General features: G+C 38.7%; 1 protein-coding gene across 1 annotated transcript in view; it reads left to right on the top strand.

Annotated features, from left to right (window-relative positions):
- The window catches only part of Gycalpha99B (guanylate cyclase 1 soluble subunit alpha 2), a 628187-nt gene that overhangs the window by 276663 nt on the left and 329462 nt on the right, over positions 1-22062 (top strand). Inside the window, exon 5 of the mRNA XM_067143771.2 lies at positions 6110-6488. Coding sequence (XP_066999872.2) covers positions 6110-6488 — 379 coding nt within the window. The remainder of the gene's footprint in view (positions 1-6109; positions 6489-22062) is intronic.

Genomic DNA, 22062 nt, shown 5'->3' with positions numbered 1-22062 from the left:
CACAGATAGGTCTTATGGCGACGATGGGACAGAAAAGGGCTAGGAGTTGGAAGGAAGTGGTCGTGGCCTTAATAAGGGCCATTTTCCTAGTGTGAAAATGGAGAACCACTTAAAACCATCTTCAGGGCTGTCGACAGTGGGATTCGAACCCACTATCTCCCAGATGCAAGCTCACAACTGCGCGCTCCTAACCGCACGGCAAACTCGCCCGGTTACTGGATATTCAGTGTATATATATATATAGTGGCTAGTGGCTTTACATCGCACAACTGTGCGCTCCTAACCGCACGGCCAACTCGCCCGATTACTGGATATTCAAAATTATTATTATTTTTTTCCCTAGTGGCTTTACGTCGCACCGACTCAGATAGGTCTTATGGCGACGATGGGATAGGACAGGCCTAGGAACTGGAAGGAACCGGCTGTGGCCTTAATTAAGGTACAGCCCCAGCAATTGCCTGGTGTGAAAATGGGAAACCTCGGAAAACCATCTTTAGGACTGCCGACAGTGGGTTTCGAACCCACTATCTCCCGGATGCAAGCTCATAGCCGTGCGCCCCTAACCGCACGGCCAATTCCCCCGGTATTATTATTATTATTATTATTATTATTATTATTATTATTATTATTATGTTTAGTATTATATTATATTTTGTTAGCAATAAGAAAGCAATAATGTTAGTACAGTACTTACTATTTTCGGGAAATGTAACAACATGCAGTATTTAATCTTGTGTATTTTATTGAGGCTTTGAATATCCACAGCCTGTTTCGCTTAATATTATTTCTTGATTGTTAAGCTCTGATTTATTTAATATGTACGTGTATAGGACTGGGAACTGTAAATACTAACATTTACGGTATACTTGAACATTTAAAAATGATTTTAAACATATTAGCAAAAAGTCCCACTATTCTGGATTTCAAAGTATATCTGAAATATTTACGAAAGCACACAAATAAAATAATATAAATAATAGTTCTATGCAATATCTTGGTGGTTTTTATGTGAATTTTTTATTACAAAAACGTAATTGTGATAAGGAACATAAGCTGGGTGCTCGGCACGCTGATTTGCATTAAGTTACAGCGCCTGGCGGACAGTCCAGGGTCCGCTGATGTCACACGCTCCTGGCCGACTGCGTGTGACACCTACCGTCTCTTTTTAGCTACCGTGGACAGAGTCAAACACACAAAAAAGTGAATTTTCTAGAAAATCATCGCAGTTACGAAAACGTATATGAAATTCTTGTGGAGAATTTAATTTTAAGGCCACTTTATCCACTTCATTTTTGGGCACGGTTAACCAATTACCCCTTATTTTAGTTGATGTAGGGCAAAACTGATGAAATTTGGGGCATACCGTCACCTGAGATGCAGCACCTAGTATCTCACAATGCTCTTCCTAGCCATTATTTTCCTTTAAGACAGGTCACGCCTCCCAGTCATTTGTGGATATACTGTCCATCAGAACAAGTTTAGCTGAGTTCATTTTCCTATGGTTACGTGTAGAATAAAACAAACAGTACTGTAGGAACGTATGTTTACATAACATATTTACGCACTCCTACACTATACTGTATATAATGAACACAACAGAAATTGTTGTGATGGACTGCATATCCGTACGGGGATGGGAAGGGTGACCAGTTTTAAAGAAAATAATGGACAGGAAAGCATTGTGAGATGTGAGGCACTGCTTCTCAGGCGTCGATATCCTTGTAAATAAATTACACAATTCGGAAACCATGAAATATATCAAAATCAAAAGTATCCGTTGTGTTACTCGGAATTTCATACTACATTCTTAACAAATTTCATCTACATCGGTGTCGTAGCTCTCGAGTTTATCAAGAACAAACAATCAAACAAACAAACAAAGGAACACAGAAATAGACACCATCTCGTTTTTATTAATATTGCAGACTAGCTGATGTACCCGTGCTTCGCTACGGAATTCTACATTGTATACATAATTGTAAGTTAGGTAGTGTACACGTTGTGAGCAAGACTGTATGAAATTGCATAGCTCTTAACGTTACCCTGGAAACGCGACGGAGAAATCACCAAACGTCTTTTCTCACATGAAGACTGCGTTAGGGAATTTCCATTGCGATGGTAGGCACGCTTGCCTACCATCAATCACAATCAGGTTGGGGAATTGCATTATAATGGCAAACACTCACTCTCCACCTGCCTTTCTACATCCTCAGAAAGACTGCCTTAGTGGTTTTCTCAAATGAAATAAACATAGGTCATTACAGTGACATCAGTAAGAATGGCGCGAGTAAAAGCAAAGATTTCACATTAAATACTCGATCAAATGAAAAACCACACATTTTCTCACTTTTAACGAAGAGTACGACGCTGCCGATCTAACAGTCCAAAGTTCCAGAGCTGGAATGACCAGGCCGCAGACATCCGTGATCCGTGAACACTCTTAGTCTCTTTTCGGAGGGGCGGGAGTGGGGGTGTCGAATAGTGGAGAGTCCCAGGAAAAAATTATGCCATTTTACTAATCTTTTTCCTAGGAGTACCCGACGAGTCGGAAAATCTCTATCCACTACACTGGCGGCGGAAAAATCTATCTGAATTGGAGGCAATTTTTTCCCCCTTTTCACTGCTAGTTTTGAATAAAATGAATGTAGAATTTAATAAAAGTGAAGAGAAAGAAGATCTTTTAAGAAACGGCTCTTTCCAGTATTGAATTTTGAGTTATTTAGTGAATTGTGGTGATATAATTTGGAATATGCATAAATTGTAATTCTAGACCAGATCATCCCACTACTACTACTACTACTACTACTACTACTACTACTGCTATTGCTACTACTACTACTACTAAGTTAGCCTCTGCATTAAGTGTGCACACTGCTCATTCAAAACAGCGTGTCAGAGTAGGGATCGAATAGCTGGAATACTATGATAAACCAGGGAGTTACGCACCAGCAGTACGGTATCAGAAAATGTATGAACCAGAGGAATGGCATGCTAGAGAAGAAAGTTTTCTAACTCCCCAGCTATTTCCCGCCAATATTCAGTCAGGCTGTTATACTCGGTACGCTACAGTAATCCCATCTATCGGAGTTGAGCGGCATCATAAGAGACAAAGAACATTACCACAAACAACGGTCAATGTAATGTTATTGTTGATCAATGTTATGCGCTTTTAATATTTTAGGCCTTCACATTTAGTTTCCTTCCGACTCTGAAATACCACTCTTATCACAGTCGGTACGATAAACTGAATAAAATATAAGTGGTCGGAAATTGTATTCTCTATAACTTTCGTTATGTAGTATTTTTCGATAGGACCAATAACATAGGTATTTGTATACAGGGCGAATAAAATTGTTTTTAACTGGACTGTAGTTTCCTTTCCCCGGCTCTATATACCGACTTTCATCAAATTCTGTTAACCCATTTCTGCGTGGCTCGGCGTTGATATGGACTTGGCAACAAAAATACAAATTAATGAATATCTGTGTTATCAAAGCCGGTACGGTAACAATGTATGACGTAAGTGATCGGAAATTTAATTCTATATAACTTCAGTTATGTAGTATATATCGATAGGGCCAATAATAATACAAATATTAGAAAATAACATTTTAGGCCTTCTCCTAAACTACTATTTTACTCATCCTGATTAAAATGATTTATAGCCTAGATTGTAGAGAAGAATAGAATTGGCAGAACAGGCATTTATGAGCAAGAGAAACATTTTAACCAGCACACACATGAATATAGATGTCAGAAAATACTTTGCAAAATTATTTGTATGGAGTACACTTCAGTATGGAAGTGGGAGTTGGATTATGGGTAAATTAGAAAGGAATCGACTTGAAGCTGCTGAAATATGGATATGGCGGAAAATGACCAGAACGAGCTGGACGGAAAGAAAAACCAACCTGGAAGTCTTAAGGGAAGTTAAAGAAGAGAGACGATTTTTAAATGAAATGGAAAACAGAAAATTAAAATTTATTGGACATGTCATCAGACACAATACTTTCATCACTAACATACTTGAAAGGAAAGTAGTGGGAAAGAAAGGCAGAGGAAGACCTAGGATAAAGTATTTGGACGACACCAAGAAGAGGTTAGGTTGTGACAATTACATGGAACTGAAACGAACAGCCAATGAAAGAAAAGAGTGGTTGCATCGACAAGGCATTAGCCTTGAGAAGGTTGATTGATTGATTGATTGATTGATTGATTGATTGATTGATTGATTGATTGATTGATTGATTGATTGATTGATTGATTGATTGATTGATTGATTGATTGATTGATTGATTGATTGATTGATTGATTGATTGATTGATTGATTGATTGATTGATTGATTGATTGATTGATTGATTGATTGATTGATTGATTGATTGATTGATTGTAGTGGCTCATCCTTCGACTTCACATACCGATTTTCATTAAATTCCTTCAGCCGTTTTCTCGTGATGCGTGTACATACATAAATACATACAAAAAGAGAGACAGACAGACAGGCAGACAGAAATTACGGAAAAGTAAAACGCGCATTTCCTTGTTACTATAGACACGACCGATACAGAGATGCCATTCTTTTAAAATTCTGAGCATTGTACAGACAAAATTCTTATTTTATATATATAGATATTGGCGCGGATTAGCACATTAATAATTGGCTATGGCCCTGTATAACTGTATACACAACCTCTTTCGTCGTAATTTGATGTCTTGTGTGATTTTAATAAAGACAACCGATCTCCTAATATGTTTCCGCGTACGCTTTTATTGTCTATCAAAAATAATATTTTAAGTTTATAGCATTAAAGTACATGACGTCTGCAAATTCTCCGCGTTTAAATTAACCTTAAGGTATTAGTCCAGGACAAAGGAACATTAATTACGATTATGCAATAGCTAGTAATGTATTAACAAATATGAAGTAGAAAGAGGATTTTGAAATAACATTCGGTGAGTACATAACGAGCATATTAAAAGAATAAATTATTATGAAGTGAATTCTATTAACATTGCTAGCTACAGTGGATTTATCAATTATCTGAAAACCTTGAACTATAAAAACTCACCGAAAATTTGAGTTTCATTTTCGCCAGAACTTCTTTGTAAACCACGTTTGTGGTATTGCCTTTTGGGGTCAAGATGACCTGACTACTGGCAGAGCTAACTCTGGAACATGCGACGTCGAATTTTACATGTGACGTAGTCCTTCCTCAAGTCGGAAACAAATAATACTGGTTTCTATATTTTTTAAAGGAGGTTCCAAGTACCTATTTTCATGTCTGTAACATCTTCAGTTTTTGAGATATAAGTATCCCCATAAAAAGAATTGAACATCTTTATCAGTCCTCCCCCCTCCCCATCTACGTGGATTTTCCGAAAACTAAACAATACGTGTTTCTTTATTTTTAATTAATGGAGATTGCAAATACCTATTTTCACATCTTTAAACTGTTAAGTTTTCGAAATATAAATATACTCCCATTGTCACACCTTTAGAGAGAGAATATCGAAAAATTCTTCCTTAGTGAGCTCCTACATTATAATATTAATGTATCTCCAAAATTTAATCTTTATATCCAGTAGTTTTGACTTGGCGATGAATCAGTCAGTCACTCTGTCAGGACATGTTATTTTATATAATTATAGATATTTATTTTGCAACAATGGAAATAGTAATAATGTTCAAACTATCAAAATAAAAATTAAATCAATTTAATTCTTGTCCAAAATACCACGAGTGCCAAGTTTAGTGAGGGAACTCCGGCTCACATCCTGTAGGTTCTCTGGATTTAAGTAGCTACATCTCTTGTAGTTTATACCGAGAAAGTTGCTATGTGGTTTGGATCACATAGCTATCATCATACATTCGTCTATATTACGTCTTTACTACAACCCCTACATTGTTGGCAGCCCTGAATATGGTTTTCCATGGTTTCCAATTTTCACACCAGGAAAATGCTGGGATTGTATTTTAAATAAGGCCACGGTCGCTTCCTTTTCACTGCTAGCCTTTTCCAATACCATCGTCGCCTTAAGATCTGTCTGTGGGGATGTAACGTAAAGCAAACTCCTGTAGTGTAACCACATGTTCTTTCTTCGTTCCAGGTACAAGTTCATGCCCTCTTCGCCAGTGGATCAGACGGAGCTGGATGAGGATGATGCGGACGTAGTTACTCCTACTATCTGCCCGATATCGGTATCTACTGCGGCAGCTGATTTAAGAATGGGAGTTGCGAGTTTCTGTAAGGCATTTCCCTGGCACTTCGTGATGGATCGTCGTTTGGAGCTGGTTCAACTAGGCACGGGCTTCATGAGGGTCTTCGGTCATGACCTGAGCGCGTTCGGTACTGCGGTAGCCACCCACTTCGAGTTTCGTCGTCCCCGGGGAATAGCTCTGGACTTCGTCGCCATCATGCAGCGTGCGAACACACCCTTCCTGCTCGCTATCAGACGACCTCCAGGAGCACCACCTTGTCTCGCCGAGGTGAGTCCCCTTAATGTGGTTTGCGCTGTGTCATACTCGGAATTCTGTGATTGATGTGACAGTGCGGTTCCCAACAGCAGGTGATCAATTATTTTAAATAAATATTTATAAGGAACCTTTTATCATGCAACATCAGTCAAACATCACTGATCTGTATCTACGGCTGTCGTCAGGGTAGAAGAATCTCTATCAATTGTTCACATATTACTTTGTGAAATCATTTCAAGTTACTTGGACATGTAACGAACATATCCCTGAATAATATATACCAATCTCCAATTCCTCGTCCTCTAAACAATTGCCCCCAATTTGTCCTGTTTAATCCTACCCGATTTTGTTATATTATGATCTTTCCTATTTCTAAAAGCTACACCCAAGTTTATTCGCTTACTACTATCGCTTCACACTACACGCTACTGGTCGCTTAGTTTTCCCAGTCCAAAGTTTGCATCATTTTCGTAATATTGCTCTTTTATCGGAAATCATCAATAACAAATCGTGCTGTTTTCTATTGGATCCTTGTCAGTTTTCGTATCTAGTGACGCTAGTGTGACCCCAAACACTGGAACCATATGCCATTTAATGTATTACCACAGTCTTATACGCCTTCTCCTTTACATCCTTACTACAACCCCTAAATACCGTCGTGACAATATGAAGTGATATGTAACGTTTATTTAAGACCTATTTAACGTGATTACCCCATTAAATATATTTTCTGACACCTACGTACTTGCTGGAGTGAGTGCTTCACACGGTTGAGGCGCTGGCCTTCTGATCCCGACTTGACAGATTTGGTCCTGGCTCAGGCCGGTGGTATCTGAAGGTGTTAAACATGTCAGTATCGTGTTGGTAGATTTACTGGCATGTAAAGAACTCCCGTGAGAATGAATTATGACACCTCGGTGTCTCCATCTCCGAAAACCGCAAAAGCAGTAAGTAGTACGTAAAGTAAATTACAATAATATTATTACCTACGTTCTTGCAGTGATCCCCTTGAGGTACTGTTAACTCATCAATACAGTAAATAAAACTGGGAGGACCGGTCCTGTATGTATAATTTTTAAACCATAGTGGAAATACTATTACTTTCATTAGTCGGAAGATTGTGGATGTATTTAAATTTCATCGGTCAACGCGATCTACAAAGTTGCAGGTTTATTTCGAGGAAAATGCGCTGAAGAAAATTATACTATGTTTATTTATCCCACAACTGGCGACAAGCTCATATTCTGTACTTGTGCTGGCAGTAGTACCAGACTTCTACCACAGATCCTTTTCAGCAGAACAAATATGACCTATACCACCGTAGCTCAACTGGTGGAGCACCCGACCAAAAATCGGAATGTTGTTAGCTTGGATCGCACAGGTGTTCGGTTAGCCATTTTTGTTCTGTATTTAATGTCTCTTCGATATGACCACACCTAATACGTTGAAAGGTCATGAAAATGAAATTATAAAGATGTATTAACACACACTGTCTACATATAACATTAATATAAAGTTCCTTTCATCAGCATAATACGCCAGTGAATCAGTCCTTGCTATCCTCCAGCGACCCTATGTATCATACGTTACGTCATGTGTTTTATCTTTATTGTCTCTCAGACAATTAGTGTAACTTGTGTTGATGTTTTGTATCACACATGATACATTCTGCGTTTTATGTTTGTGATTGTTGTGTCTCCTGGTATTGCAAGGTATAGGTGGCTGAACGGTGTAAATGTCAAAACTTGGTATAGTATCATATATGACACAAACAAAAGTAATTCTAGAATCCTTCTCCAAAATATTCCAAAAATACTGTTTTTACAGGTGTGCCGTATTTTGCCCCCTAAGACTAAATTGAACATAAAAGAAATGAAGTTGATGTCAAAATCACCCCCCCCCCACAAAGCCAAGATAGGCTCCCTCCCCTCTCCACCGCCACCTGAATATTTTTCGGACTTGTCATATTTTGTTATCTACGAGTCAATTGTACACTAAATTGTTTCCCTTAAATGCCTAAATTTGGTCTTGGGTCCTTGGAGGCTAGACAGATATTACTGAAATTGTTGTGCACAGGGAGTGTAGTAGCACTGATACGATGCCTGGTGGAAACTTCTTTGGCCAAAACTCTCGTACTGGAAGACGCGAGCCGCACTGCGAAGTTAAGTTCATTCCATTCGTTTGAATTAAGGTTGGCTTTTACTGTGGGCATAAGTCCTCATCAACGTTCGCTGTTTTTTTTTTCTCTTGCTGTGACGTTAGATTCCTATACTGCTGTAATTTCTGGGTTGTTGATATGTGTTAGCTCACTGATGAAGACGTCGGTGTCCGCCATTCGATACGCAAGCTGGGTCAGAGCTGTTATGTTTGTGCACACCATCCTGTACACAATGTCTTATTTTTGGCTATTTTAGCTTAGACTACTTCTAAGAGATGAAGATGGCTTTTAGGAGCCGAAACATGTACTGTGTTTTGTGTAAATAGAATTGATCACTAAGAGAGTTTGTAAGGCTGTATTCAATCTTCCCAATCGTTATAATTTTAAATTTCCGTGTCCATACGGAACAAGGATGAAGTTTGTAACATGTAGTGAGTATGGAAAACCATGGAAAACCATGTTCAGAGCTGCCGATGGAGGGATTCGAGTCCACTATCTCCCAAATGCAAGCTCACAGCTGCGCGACCCTAACTTCCCTGCTAACTAGGTCGGAATTTTAATTTAAACTAAGCTTGGGACGGTAGACTAATCGAGTTTGTAATTAATTGTTTGAAGTTATGTCTAAGAAAAGGCAAAGGAATCGCGGAAGCAAAGCGATGGGAAGTTTGGAACAGCAACAGCCGCAACAGTGTGGTATGACTGATGGGATGTTGAAGATTTCAGCAATCGTCAGCAGACGTTCAGAGGATTAATCCGCCGTGGTAGACAGGTTACATCACAAGTCAACATCTTAAAATTGATTTACAGAACGGATAAATTGGATGAAATTACTTACGGGCTAAAAGCGCTATTGAAAACTAAAATAGCTGAAGACCTAAGACTGGAAATCGCTAAATGGGATGAAAGAATAAAACAACTTCAACATGAGCACTAAAAGATAAGGTAATATGATTAAATGTAATCCAGTACTTGCTAATGAGCAATATAGAAATCCATAGTGCACTAATACTTCTAAACTAAGACGTTTACAACGTTAAGACTTGCAAAACATTGGTTTTTAATTACACGACAACATTTGGCTCTAGATGCAAGATAATCTCCGATATAAATCACATTATATGAATCATTGAACCAACTGCCAGGTATTATATCTGCGCCAAAATATTTTTTGCTACCATAAATTCTTTGTTCCGAATTGACACCGAAATTTAAAATTATAACGGTTGGGGAGATTCACGAAATGAATACAGCCAAAGGTCTTCTAAGGAGAAACAAGGATTTAATAACGAAATCTTGTAGGTATGCATATCTGAATATTGGAAGTAATGTCTTTTGTAAGGAAGTATAATAACACTAAAGAAATAACTATAAGAAGTATTCTAGATAATTTCAATCTCATATCCGCATCATTTTTTCATAACAGTTCCAGACGTACACTTAATAACCCTAAGTTAACATAACACAAGTGAATGCCTCTTCAATTATTTTATGCCTATTTATGAAGTATCTTATTCAGACTAATTGCAGAACTACATAAGACAAAGTAATCTTAATTGCAGAAACCTGTTTATTTCCATACTAGGAAAAGTATTATAAGCTTAGATGTTATGAAGGTTATTTCTTCTTTTGAATATGCGAAAGATGGGGAGGGATTACTATCTATATAAAGCTGAAATATTATTTTCCATTAAACTCTTGGTATGTTTTAAAATTATGTAATCATTTATGTGATTGGTTTTGACATGGGTATTCCTATTTAGGCCTGTAAGAATACCCATTTAATAAATTCGAAGGAAATTCTTACTTTTCCTGAGAACATACGGTATGATTACAGAAACTTAATCTGTTTTCCGGATGAAGATACAAATATTGACACACATAAGCAGAGATATCTGAGTTTACAAGATTGTGTGAATGCTATGACCAAAACCAGTACAAGGACGAATTTCCCTCCAGGGTTAGTAACAGTAAAGATACCGATTTAATTCACTTTTATGTCATTAAGTAACGAGAATTTTATTTGTATAATATTGATATATTGGTTACATTGATCTTAATTTATTAGTATGTGATGTAAATCCAATACAAAATTCAAAATAGAAAAAAAATCTTACTTATAACTAAAGAGATATGAGGTGAAGAATATGAATGATTATACATCAAACAATTCCCTGATTGCACTGATTTACAAGGGGTAGATATCTGACTTGATATTTACTGTTCCCAGCGAAGTTTTTAGTGCTGATTTCATATCTGAAATCCGCTTTGCTCTATCACGTCTGACAAAGGTTTATTTTTATTGAAACACAGTTCATCGAGAATAGTTTTCATAGCTTTTCTTTGTTTTTCATACAAAGCCGAACATCTTCATTTGCTTCCTTTCATTGTCAATAACAGAAGTCATTATGGCGTCTAGATGCTGCATACATTAAAGAAATATGTTTTTCAACGTGTGCGATTTTGTAACGAACAAATCCAATCCAATCAAATCCAATATGTGCCATGCGGTGCATTTTCACTAATCTTACCTGAAGCCATTTTAATTAGTTCTTCATGTAGCAAGCAATGCTCACTGGAACTTCCGTCTGCGAGTCGCTTCCTTTCATACAATGTTAAACATATGTAAATGGTTGATGTCACATATCCCAAGAACGGTGCGTCATAGAGGCAAATGGTTTGCATATTTCGAATCAACATGTCTCCGTTGTATTACAACGCATCTTGGATACCAAGTTATCCACCGAAAGCCATTTCTGTTATCAATGACATCCGTTACGATTTTTTGATGTAATAGTGAATTAACAAGTATTTACACGGAGCCAATAGTAACAATGAAATTAACATTTCTCAAACAAATAATAGTGTTGTCCGTGTATGAACATTGAACCCTCCAACCCCACTGGTGAACGGAATATACTTGACAGAGCAATAAATGTACAAGAGACAAGATGTTTTACGTAATTCTCTGTCTATTGTAAATCACTTTTTATGGTGTATTTTGCAAGGATAAATACAGTAATCCTCGCTGTTAATACCTGTACAAGAGAGAAATTTTAGAACTGAGACTATATAAGGACATTTTATCCTATAAATATTCAATGGTGTTCTAGAGCCTAGGTGTAGAGGCAGTGATATGATAGAATTATAACTAATTTCGCTAGTACGAAGTGCACTCTCGCCCGCTCTGTCGTAATGTAACGGAAGTAATGTGACTTCTAAGAATCTTAATCATCCTGGCCCCTAGTATTTATGCAAATTTCATAGCAGAACTCTTGTCCGGGCTAAATTATACTTGTTACTTTCACCTTACTCAACTTGCGCATTGCTGACGTCTCTGGTTCGTTGCACCGTCCCCTGCAATTTCGCAGCAGACCACTTTCTAGACCAATAATCATCTACCACCACAAGCCTGCTTCCGGTGACAAGTGCTTTTAGTCCTTACTTCCGTGCTTGAAATAATTGGAAGCGCAGTGTTTTCATCTTTTTCATTTCTTCTGCATCAAGTTCTTTCTTAATCCAAATTTTCGATCCTTTCACGCGTTGCGCTTTATCCAGAATGTTTCGGGATTTTGGCTTTACACCATTCATAGTTTAATTGCCCTTATTCGCGTATTTTTCCTATTTTAAAGGCACTATCAGTATCACACTCACTACACCAAACATTGATTTTCGTCCGTCCTAAGGCAGTTACTTTGTCCAGCATCTCGTTAAAATGTTCCTTCTCCGAATCAGGAAGTCCTTATATAATTGTATATCTCCTCCTATCTTCCCTTGCTCGTGTCAATTCCTTCGTCTCAAGCTTCTTCACCCTTTCTTCTAAGTCCAGAACTTTATTCTTAATTTCCTCCAACTTAAATTTATTTTGAATGAACACTCCTTAATCTCACTTAGTTCAATTTTTAGATCAGTCTTAGTGTCTTGCAATCCTTTGCTTTGGTCCATCAGTAGTTCCTTCATAACTTCCTTCAGCTTCTCAATATCCTCCCAAGACATCCAGGGTCCGTGTTCAACTCCACACCACCAACCACCAATAATATCATCACCATAAATGATGTTAACCCAATTTGTATAATGTTACAGGGACTGTTGACATTTCGAATGAATATCACTTCCCTCCTAAAATGCCACCTCCCTATACCACACGCGTACTCTTCTGCTGACACCCCCATTCCTCTGCATACGCACGCTTGTCACACACCCAACACTACACGCCCGTTCACCTCGCCAGTTGGATTAACACTGTGACTGTTACTCACTTCAGCATATTCCAAATTTTACAATTTACCATGTACATCCCTGTACGGCAAGGGCCTCCTACCATCAGGTAGAGGTAGCTCAGCTGATCTCATATCGAGTTACCTGGAGTGAATTTCAATGGAGAAAAAGAAGAGTAAGATTGACAGTGAGACTGGAAGTGAGAAAAGAGACGTGGGGAAAGAAATCGAAGTCAGCAAATGAAGCGTGTTCTTGAATAAAAAGGAATACGAATAAATGCAGAAATACCCAAGGAGTTTCTTGACCTGTATTCAAGCTTCCAGATCACCGATGGCCTTGTTCTGTCAAAGAGACTGCTGTTCAGCCAGATATACTGCAGATATTGACGAGTAATATGATCATTTTGACCACAACTTCGGCGTTATACTTTGCCATCGTGGCCACAGTCTCATAAAATTTTACTGCAAAAAGATGTTAGAATTCTTATAGAATAATATGTCTGACCCGAGGATGTGGTAGAAGACATCCACTTTATACCCTGCCTATCATAAAATGTAACCAAAATGAGGAACAATTAGGGGCTTTCGAATTGGGAAGAGTAGTCAGGCCATCAAGGGTCATCTGGATGGATCTGGCATTGTTTTAATGTTGGAAATATCTCTTAGCGGACAAAGTAGGGGTCCCCATATTACGAAAAACATAAAACTGAGCAATTTCCTCAATTGTTCCAAACTTTTAACGGCTAAGGGACCGGAAATGTTTAAAATTGTGAGTCCTGGATAGTTCTATCAAACTAAAAACAATTTTTTTAAAAAAATCACTTCCGTCCTATATGCAGTGCCGGCTAACAGCGTGAAATCGATTGTTTCCGTACTCGTTTTCGTTTTGATTCAAATTCTAGCCAACTTATTTACGTAATTCCTTATGTAATGTATTCCTTGGTTCAATACCCTCAGGTGTGTTTGGATTTTTTGACAAATTATCCAAGCAGAATGTACTTATAAGGACATAGAGGAATCTCAACATTGACTCACGTTATCGCTCGTAGTGGTACTTAAGTGAAACAATACATTGACTTACATTAGCGCTCGTAGTGGTGCTTAAGTGAAATAATGCATTGACTCACATTATCGCTCGTAGTGGTGCTTAAGTGAAACTATGCATTGACTCACATTATCGCTCGTAGTGGTGCTTAAGTGAAACAATACATTGACTCACATTAGCGCTCGTAGTGGTGCTTAAGTGAAACAATGAATTGACTCACATTATCGCTCGTAGTGGTGCTTAAGTGAAACAATGAATTGACTCACATTATCGCTCGTAGTGGTGCTTAAGTGAAACAATGCATTGACTCACATTAACTCTCGTAGTGGTGCTTAAGTGAAACAATACATTGACTCACATTATCGCTCGTAGTGGTAGAAAAAGGCAAACTGCTAATCTAATCGACCGGATTACAATGATTAAGAAAAGGATTGTATTTTTTAGGAATAATTAAAAATATATTCTCATCATTTATTACATTTTACTTACATAAAATTCGTAGCTCATAAAGATGTTTTCAACATTGAGTTGCTTGCCTCAAGGGCTGGAATTGTGGGTTCTATTTACTTATGTCGAGATGCTTCTAGGTTTCGGTAAACCTATGTGGTGGTGGTGGTGGTGGTGGTGGTGATTACTGTTTTAAGAGGAGTACAACTAGGCAACCGTCCTCTAGGTGATCCTAGGGAGAAGACTTTTTAATACACCATTGTTCAACCCTGTCCTTACCCGGTACTTTTATTCTTCGTAGACTTGGCCATCATCTACTTATTCGTCTAATTAGTTTCTAAAGATGATGATTTTCAAGTTACACTTGCTCCTAGAACAATGATCTCGGTCAATATTCCGAATGCTTAATTGGAAAAGGTGTTGAAAAACTAGACAGAGTGGAATTGCAACGGGACGATAAACGTCTGGAAGGAAAAGAAGAAACTGGTCGGTGAAATCTACTTAGGCCTAGAGCACGGGTACAGGAACACGAAATAAGGAACTAAATTAACCAATTAATAATACACAATACGTTTCAGGTCAATTAAACATATTGGGCATTTAATCAAGTTTAAGCAATGTAATATGACAACACTAGGACGTCCTGGCAGGTCCATTTAACCAGAGGGAAACATTTAAACGTATATTTCTTCAACTTAAAATGACTTACAATCATTAACATCCAAGAGACTTGTTCAATTTCGAGGTACCTCATACGTCTAAAAGGGAATTATTAAGTTTATTTCATAAGTACGAATCGTAACTGAAGTGTAACAGAATGATTCAACAGGAATACTAAGTTCTGCTCCCCAGCAGTCATGATTCATTTATAAGGGATGAATTGTTATACCAGTCTTCCCTGTAATGAATAGTGAGAAGTTTAGTATTGCCTTTTGTAGGAGGAGTAATGCCGGGGTATTGTTCTGTCGTGGTCATCTGCCGCTCGGTAAGCAAACAATAGCTGAGTCGTCTGACGGTCGTCAAGGGATGCTGTGCAGCTCTTGTGAGAGATAACTGACAATACATTACAAATATGTTGAAGCAATTCGCGAACATTGTGCAGCCTGTTTGAAATTGCTCAGCAATGCCTTCTTTTCAGTGGAGCGTACTATACCACCACTCATATTTCGTGAAAATCTGTATGCAAGGTAGCTACCACAAATATATTCCAACAATGCGACAGCAAATGGAAATATACAGCCTGATTCCAGTCATTCGTCCGGGTCAGGAATGGAATGAATGAAGTCCCCATCCAGTGGGAAGGATAGGAAATGTTCCGGCTGACGAAGCCTGTCGCATTCCTCTTGGTCAATTATTAATGGCTGAGAGATGAAATGACATGATATTGGAGTGCGTTGTATGAATGAAGGATGACAGTAAAACCGGAGAATGTGAGTCTAGATAAGTAATATTAAAGACATTGAAACTAACGTCCACGTCTCGCAACACCTACTATAATATTATTCAGTGAAACTCGAAGCTTCAAAACTCTTAAAACTTTACCAGTTTCGCTGGTCTATAACTTTCAAAAAAGGCGACAGTGTTCTTTGACACTGATACAAAATCGCGGACAAATGTCTACACATCTATGTCTATTCATCTATTAAGACAATATTGTAATAACGTTTCAATGGAAATGAAAATCCATAGCCTGTTTACACTCATTCGACCTGATGGGGAATGGAATGAATGAAGTCCCATCCAGCGGGAAGGATAGGAAATATACAGGCTTCCGCAGCCTATCACATTCCTCTGGGAAAATTATTAATGACTTTGATATTGAACAGTGTTGCTGGAATCAAATATGACAGGTAAAACCGGAGTATTTTGAGAAAAACTGTCCAACCCCCGCTTTACCTAGCGCAAATCTCACATGGAGTGACCAGGATTTGAACCACGGAACCCAGCGATGAGAGGCCGGCGCACTGCCGCCTGAGCAACAGAGGCTCTAAGGATTTAATATAATGTAAACATTGAAAATGATACAGTAGAAAATAATGTTCAAGTATGTCTTACTATTATATATAACAGAAGAGAAATCCTGTATATACACTTAGAACATAAATGATTTTCTTTTTTTTTTTTGCTATTGGCTTTACGTCGCACCGACACAGATATGTCTTACGGCGACGATGGGACAGAAAAGGGCTAGGACTGGGAAGGAAACGGCCGTGGCCTTAATTAAGGTACAGCCCCAGCATTTGCCTGGTGTGAAAATGGGAAACCACGGAAAACCATCTTCAGGGCTACCGACAGTGGGGTTCGAACCAACTATCTCCCGAATACCGGATACTGGCCACACTTAAGCGACTGCAGCTATCGAGCTCGGTAACATAAATGATAGAAAATAATATTAGAGGAATAATATATAAAGTAACAATAGCAAAAAATCAAGAAAATATTTCAAAATCTAGATGTTACTTTGTCTGTGTCCCTTACTTAAGTGATCTTCTACACCTGGTGATGAACTAACACAAGCACTGTGTTGACTGATGTTCCGTCCTTACACCACGGAGAACAAAGTTCTGCTGGCTATAAACCAGCTTGAAGTTCAAATGTGAGATATAACATCACATCACAGCAGAGAGGTGTGATGATACACTATTTCTACTCAAATCTCATTTTTCAACTGGGGAGGATGACCAGTACCTCGCCCAGGCGGCCTCACCTGCTATGCTGAACAGGGGCCTTGGTGGGGGATGAGAGGTCTGATAGGGATAGACAAAGAAGAGGGCAGGAAGCGGCCGTGGCCTTAAGTTAGGTACCATCCCGGCATTAGTCTCGAGGAGAACTGGGAAACCACAGAATAACACTTCCAGGATGGCTGAGGTGGGAATCGAACCCACCTCTACTCAGTTGACCTCCCGAGGCTGAGTGGACCACGTTCCAGCACTCGTATCACTTTTCAAATTTCGTGGCAGAGCCGGGAATTGGACCCGGGCCTCCGGGGGTGGCAGCTAATCACGCTAACCACTACACCACGGAGTTACAAAAAGGTATTTTCATCGACTCCAGCCAAGTGGGAAACATTTCGGAAACAGCGAGGTTTGTGAATATTTGGAATAATCGCCGTGGAAACTACGGAGCTCCACGTGTTATTGATGTCCGAGGTGTACGTGTACTACTACAGCAGAACACCTCAACGTCCAAATGAATTAGGGACTTCCAAACACAGTTCTAAAGCGAACCCTTCTGGAAATGGGACTACAGAGTAGACGGAGGGTGACTGCATTCATTCTTGCACAGGTGTATCGACAAAGGCGATTGAAATTTTCTCGATCGAATAGTGACTGCACGGCTTACTGATTGGCAGTGCGAATCCTTCTCCGACGAGTTACTTTTCCAGCTGTATAGAACGGGTGGAGGTCGGCGCGTCCTGCAAGAAACGTAGGAGAACTAAAATCCTGCAACCAACGCTGGGCGAACACAAAGCGTTAGGGGTGGTGGTATGATCTGGGGAAAGTTCTCGTGATATTCTCTAGGTGCCATTATCCGTATAGAAGGCATTCTTGATCGATTTGTTAAAAAAGCCATCCTCGGTGGTCATGAGCATCCGCATATTATAATTGTCTTTCCTCGAGAGGATGGAATCATCCAGGACGATAAAGTGCGTTGCCACATGACCGCACGTGGCTGCAAGAGCATGAGAAAACCTTCTGAATTGTTGCTTGACCCCCAAAGAACCGCTATCTCAGTGCAGTCGGACATGTGTAGGACCACCTCAATCGTAGTGTTAACCTTCTGAGTACTGTGTCACGCACCCTTCAAACCATGTGCGACGCACTGCAGAAAACATGGCTCCAGATGCCGATGGTGACCTATCAGCACCTTAGTGATTGCCAGCACGGCTAGCACGTTACTCTGGTTACTAGCAGGAGGTCATAATCATGTGTATAGCCCATATGATAAAGTGTTAATAGATTAAAATATAAACGCACTTATAAATGTAACAAGTGTACTTTAACAAAGTTAGCAGTCCTGTTATGAGGTTTCCATAAACATTAGTTTGCAAGCTAATCATACAACAAATATAATGCATTATGATGCAAGTTCTGAATGTCACACTGTCTTCCTTTGGTTACAGAGAGTGATTCTCATGTTCATTTCAGCTTTCATGAAGTGCCTACCTTCATTAGCGATAATCTCAGGGAGCACGCTCTGAAATCCAATTCTTCATAGGATCTGATCGCAACGGAGAACAGGTAAAAGGGAGTTATCAATACATCCGTCTATGTCATTCAGAAGAAGAAAATCAATTAATTTTCTTTATATATTACGGAAATTAATCTCACACTTAAGTTAATACTTGTTCATTGAACAATCACTTCTTCAGTGAATGATCAGGCCTATTAAATTTTCAGTCTGTTAAGACTGAAAAGGGGAAATATAACAAATCTTGTTTACGAAACATCAAGCAAATAACTTATACGCACAGATGTGTCATTTTACACCGGAAAACACATATTTTTAAATTTTACTTGGCATTCCTCATACTTTCTCACAAATTATTCATCTTTTCAACAATTACAAAGGCTCTAAGATATGATGCAACAACAAAGCGATAACTAGATATGTATTCCAACAACAATTCTTGGATTAGTTGTAATAATGCATCATTGACGGTAATCTGACAGTGAAACATTCCATTGGCTGTAGAAGTGTTCTCAACTTTTATGTGTTTACCCAATATCTCGTGAAGACGACCGATCTATGGTCCTGAAAGTCCATGAAGGTGATTCTGATGACTGAGACGTTTATGACTGACATTTCACAGGAAGATTTTTTGGACGTACCATACGATAAGGGAATAGCATATACAAAATGCACGATATAGACCCTAAGTTCGACATACTTGTTCAAATGCATGTAATCAAGGGACATTCGTTAAATTTTATTTCTCCTGTTTGATATTTACAGTATATAATTGTTACTGGATTTGAGGGCAGAAAGCATTAATATCATAGAGAATAATAAAACAAATTACAGCCTACGCATTCTATATTTCGCTCAAAAAATTGTGGTTTAAAATTGGCATTTATTTTAATAAATTTCAAAATATTAATTTCTGGAATTACTCTATAATTTCTATAAATCCTTAGAGTTGCTTCAGTTATTTGCTAACGGTCCAGCTGTAATGGAAATAATACATGATTACAACATCAGGTTCAAATATATTGGACGAGAAATTAACTAGGAATTTTCACCTAATAGATCTGCACATCAGTTACACAGGCGAGCCAGAGAAGTTGCTGAGATCATCACAACATAATAGTTGTTCATTCAATTTATAACAGTGATATCGCACAAGCGATTAAAATCTACGTTCAGATGATGTAGATGATTCTCTCTGTGCCTCCATAAAATACATACAACTTTCCTCAACACAGTTCACTAAGATTTAGTGCGCTTCCTGCATAAGTTGTGAGTGTACAAGAAGAAGCTGGTCAGAGAATGCTTCCACATCGCCGACTTGGTCCAGCGGAGCGTTTCATGATTACTTCCTCTCACAAGACGTTACTGTGGACCTTAGTTGTTGGTTCAAGTGCAAACGTCATTAAATTCAGATTAATCATAGTAGAGCAGACCAGGCCAAGAACTCTGGGGAGCCAAAGTTTGTCTCGACTAGGAGCTTGAGTTGGACTCCTTATCTATAGCAGGAAGGAAACAACATTCATTCATTATCAGGTGTGTCCAAAATCAAGGAATCAGCTGTCAGGTACGAAGAATTATTACAAAATATTGAAAAGAATTACCAAACGCTGAATGAATGAAAACCTACAACTTGTTTTCCAGTCATTGACCGGGTCAGGGATGGAATGAATGAACCATATTATATAGGCTATAAGTACGATGGGGTCGCCACTCCCAAAGAGATTTATTAATGACTAGCAAATGTACCCGCGCTTCGCTACGGTATTCTACATTGCATACGGATATCGAAGTAAATACTGTGCGTGCAGTAAATTAGATTGTTTTAAAATTGCATGTCTCTTAGCCTTATCCAAGAAATAGTATGGGGAGGTCCCCATACGTTGTTTCCAATGTAAAGTGAGGGTTGCGGAGTTGTGATGATAACGGCAGACTCACTTGCCTACTGCCATTCACAATCGAGTTGGCAAGTTTACATTATAATTGCAGGCCCGATTGCCTACTGCGCGGACACAATCGATTTGGGGAGTTTTATTTACAATGGCAGACCCATTTCCTACTTTCAGACAGATTACAGTTGAGGAGTTTTTATTATAAAAGAAGGCAACTTCCCTACCACCAGTCAAAATTGAGTTGAGCAGTTATCATTATAATGACAGGCCCTTTTTACTGCTGACAGCCAGCTTACTGCCAGTCACACAGAATTAGTGAGTTTCCATGAAAATAGCAGGCTACTATGCCTAATGCTAGTCAAATTTTAGATTGGAACATTTGTTTATAATGGCGGGAACCCTGGCCTTGAACCAAACACAATAGGGTAGGGGACTTTCGAACAAAACTGCATGATCCCTTGCCTTCTGCAAGACAAATCGAGAAGTAAATTATTCATTAAAATGGTAGGCCCTCCTTACTAATGCCAGTTACACAGGAGATGGAGAAGGACCCCATTCCTGCTGCCAGCAATCAAAGTCGGTGTAGGGAGTACTGATTACAATAGCAGATACACCCTTTCTCGACCGCTACAAATCGACATCAATGAATATATATAGATGGAAATACGAAAGTATATGCATGTTTACAATATTGCAGACCTTCATTTACAGATTAACTACTGCTAAACGGTACGTCATATTAACAAAGGATTGTATCGTAAGGCGTAGTATTTAGCGATCTAAATGGCTGGTGCTATGATATTTCCTCGCATTTCATCTATTCATGGGTCAGATTGAGTCAGCAACGTTGAATAGGTTGAAATTTGTGTAAGCTTATCTTACATTGCATTACTTTTCGGATAATTATGTGACATAGCATTCGGCTCACATATGGGTACTGGGTGGGCCAATGTTCGTGCAGAGTTTGATCATACTATCTTTCCTGTAAGTGATTGAAAGTTTGAATTATATAGGTAAAGGGTCCAAATTTACTTAAAATCGAGAAATAGAGACGAATCTAACGTATAAGCGATACAGATACGACAAAAAGTCATAAGACCAAGGTTGAAGATCACTCCTAATTTAACGAAGATTGTGCCATTCGTTATGTGATAGGACTTACAGTGTGGCCGCGAAATACCTCGTAACGAAGGTCTGCACCGGCATTAAATTGCCTATATTTCGATTTTATTCGGCATAAAAAGTGAAATATTTAAAGATCTTGGAAGTTTTCCGTAGGTTACCGGCTAAAACGTATAAATTTGCTTAATTTCAATTATTCAGCTCGTGTGGAAGATTGTGAGGCAACCTTGATTTTGGGTGAGGGGGGGGGCGGTAAAATTTAGGACTTCCAGGAAACTATAGCTAAAAAATATGCAGGTGGTCATTATTACCCCTTAAACGGAAAACTGTCTGTACGAAAATTTCGCCAAAATAGTCAATGCATAGACACACGGTCGTTACGGTATGATTTATCTAGATCAGGGGTTTCCAATTTGTAAGGGCTCGAGGGCCATTTTGGAAACCTTAGACATGTTCGCGGGCCGCACTTGAATAGGCCAATTTTCATAAAATTCTGGAATTAGTACAGAAGCACCATTAT

This window comes from Anabrus simplex, chromosome 3 (genome assembly GCF_040414725.1).
Source record: "Anabrus simplex isolate iqAnaSimp1 chromosome 3, ASM4041472v1, whole genome shotgun sequence".
NCBI classification, from domain to species: Eukaryota; Metazoa; Arthropoda; class Insecta; order Orthoptera; family Tettigoniidae; genus Anabrus; species Anabrus simplex.
Note: the sequence above shows the minus strand (reverse complement) of the source record. Positions and strands in the feature narration are given on the sequence as shown.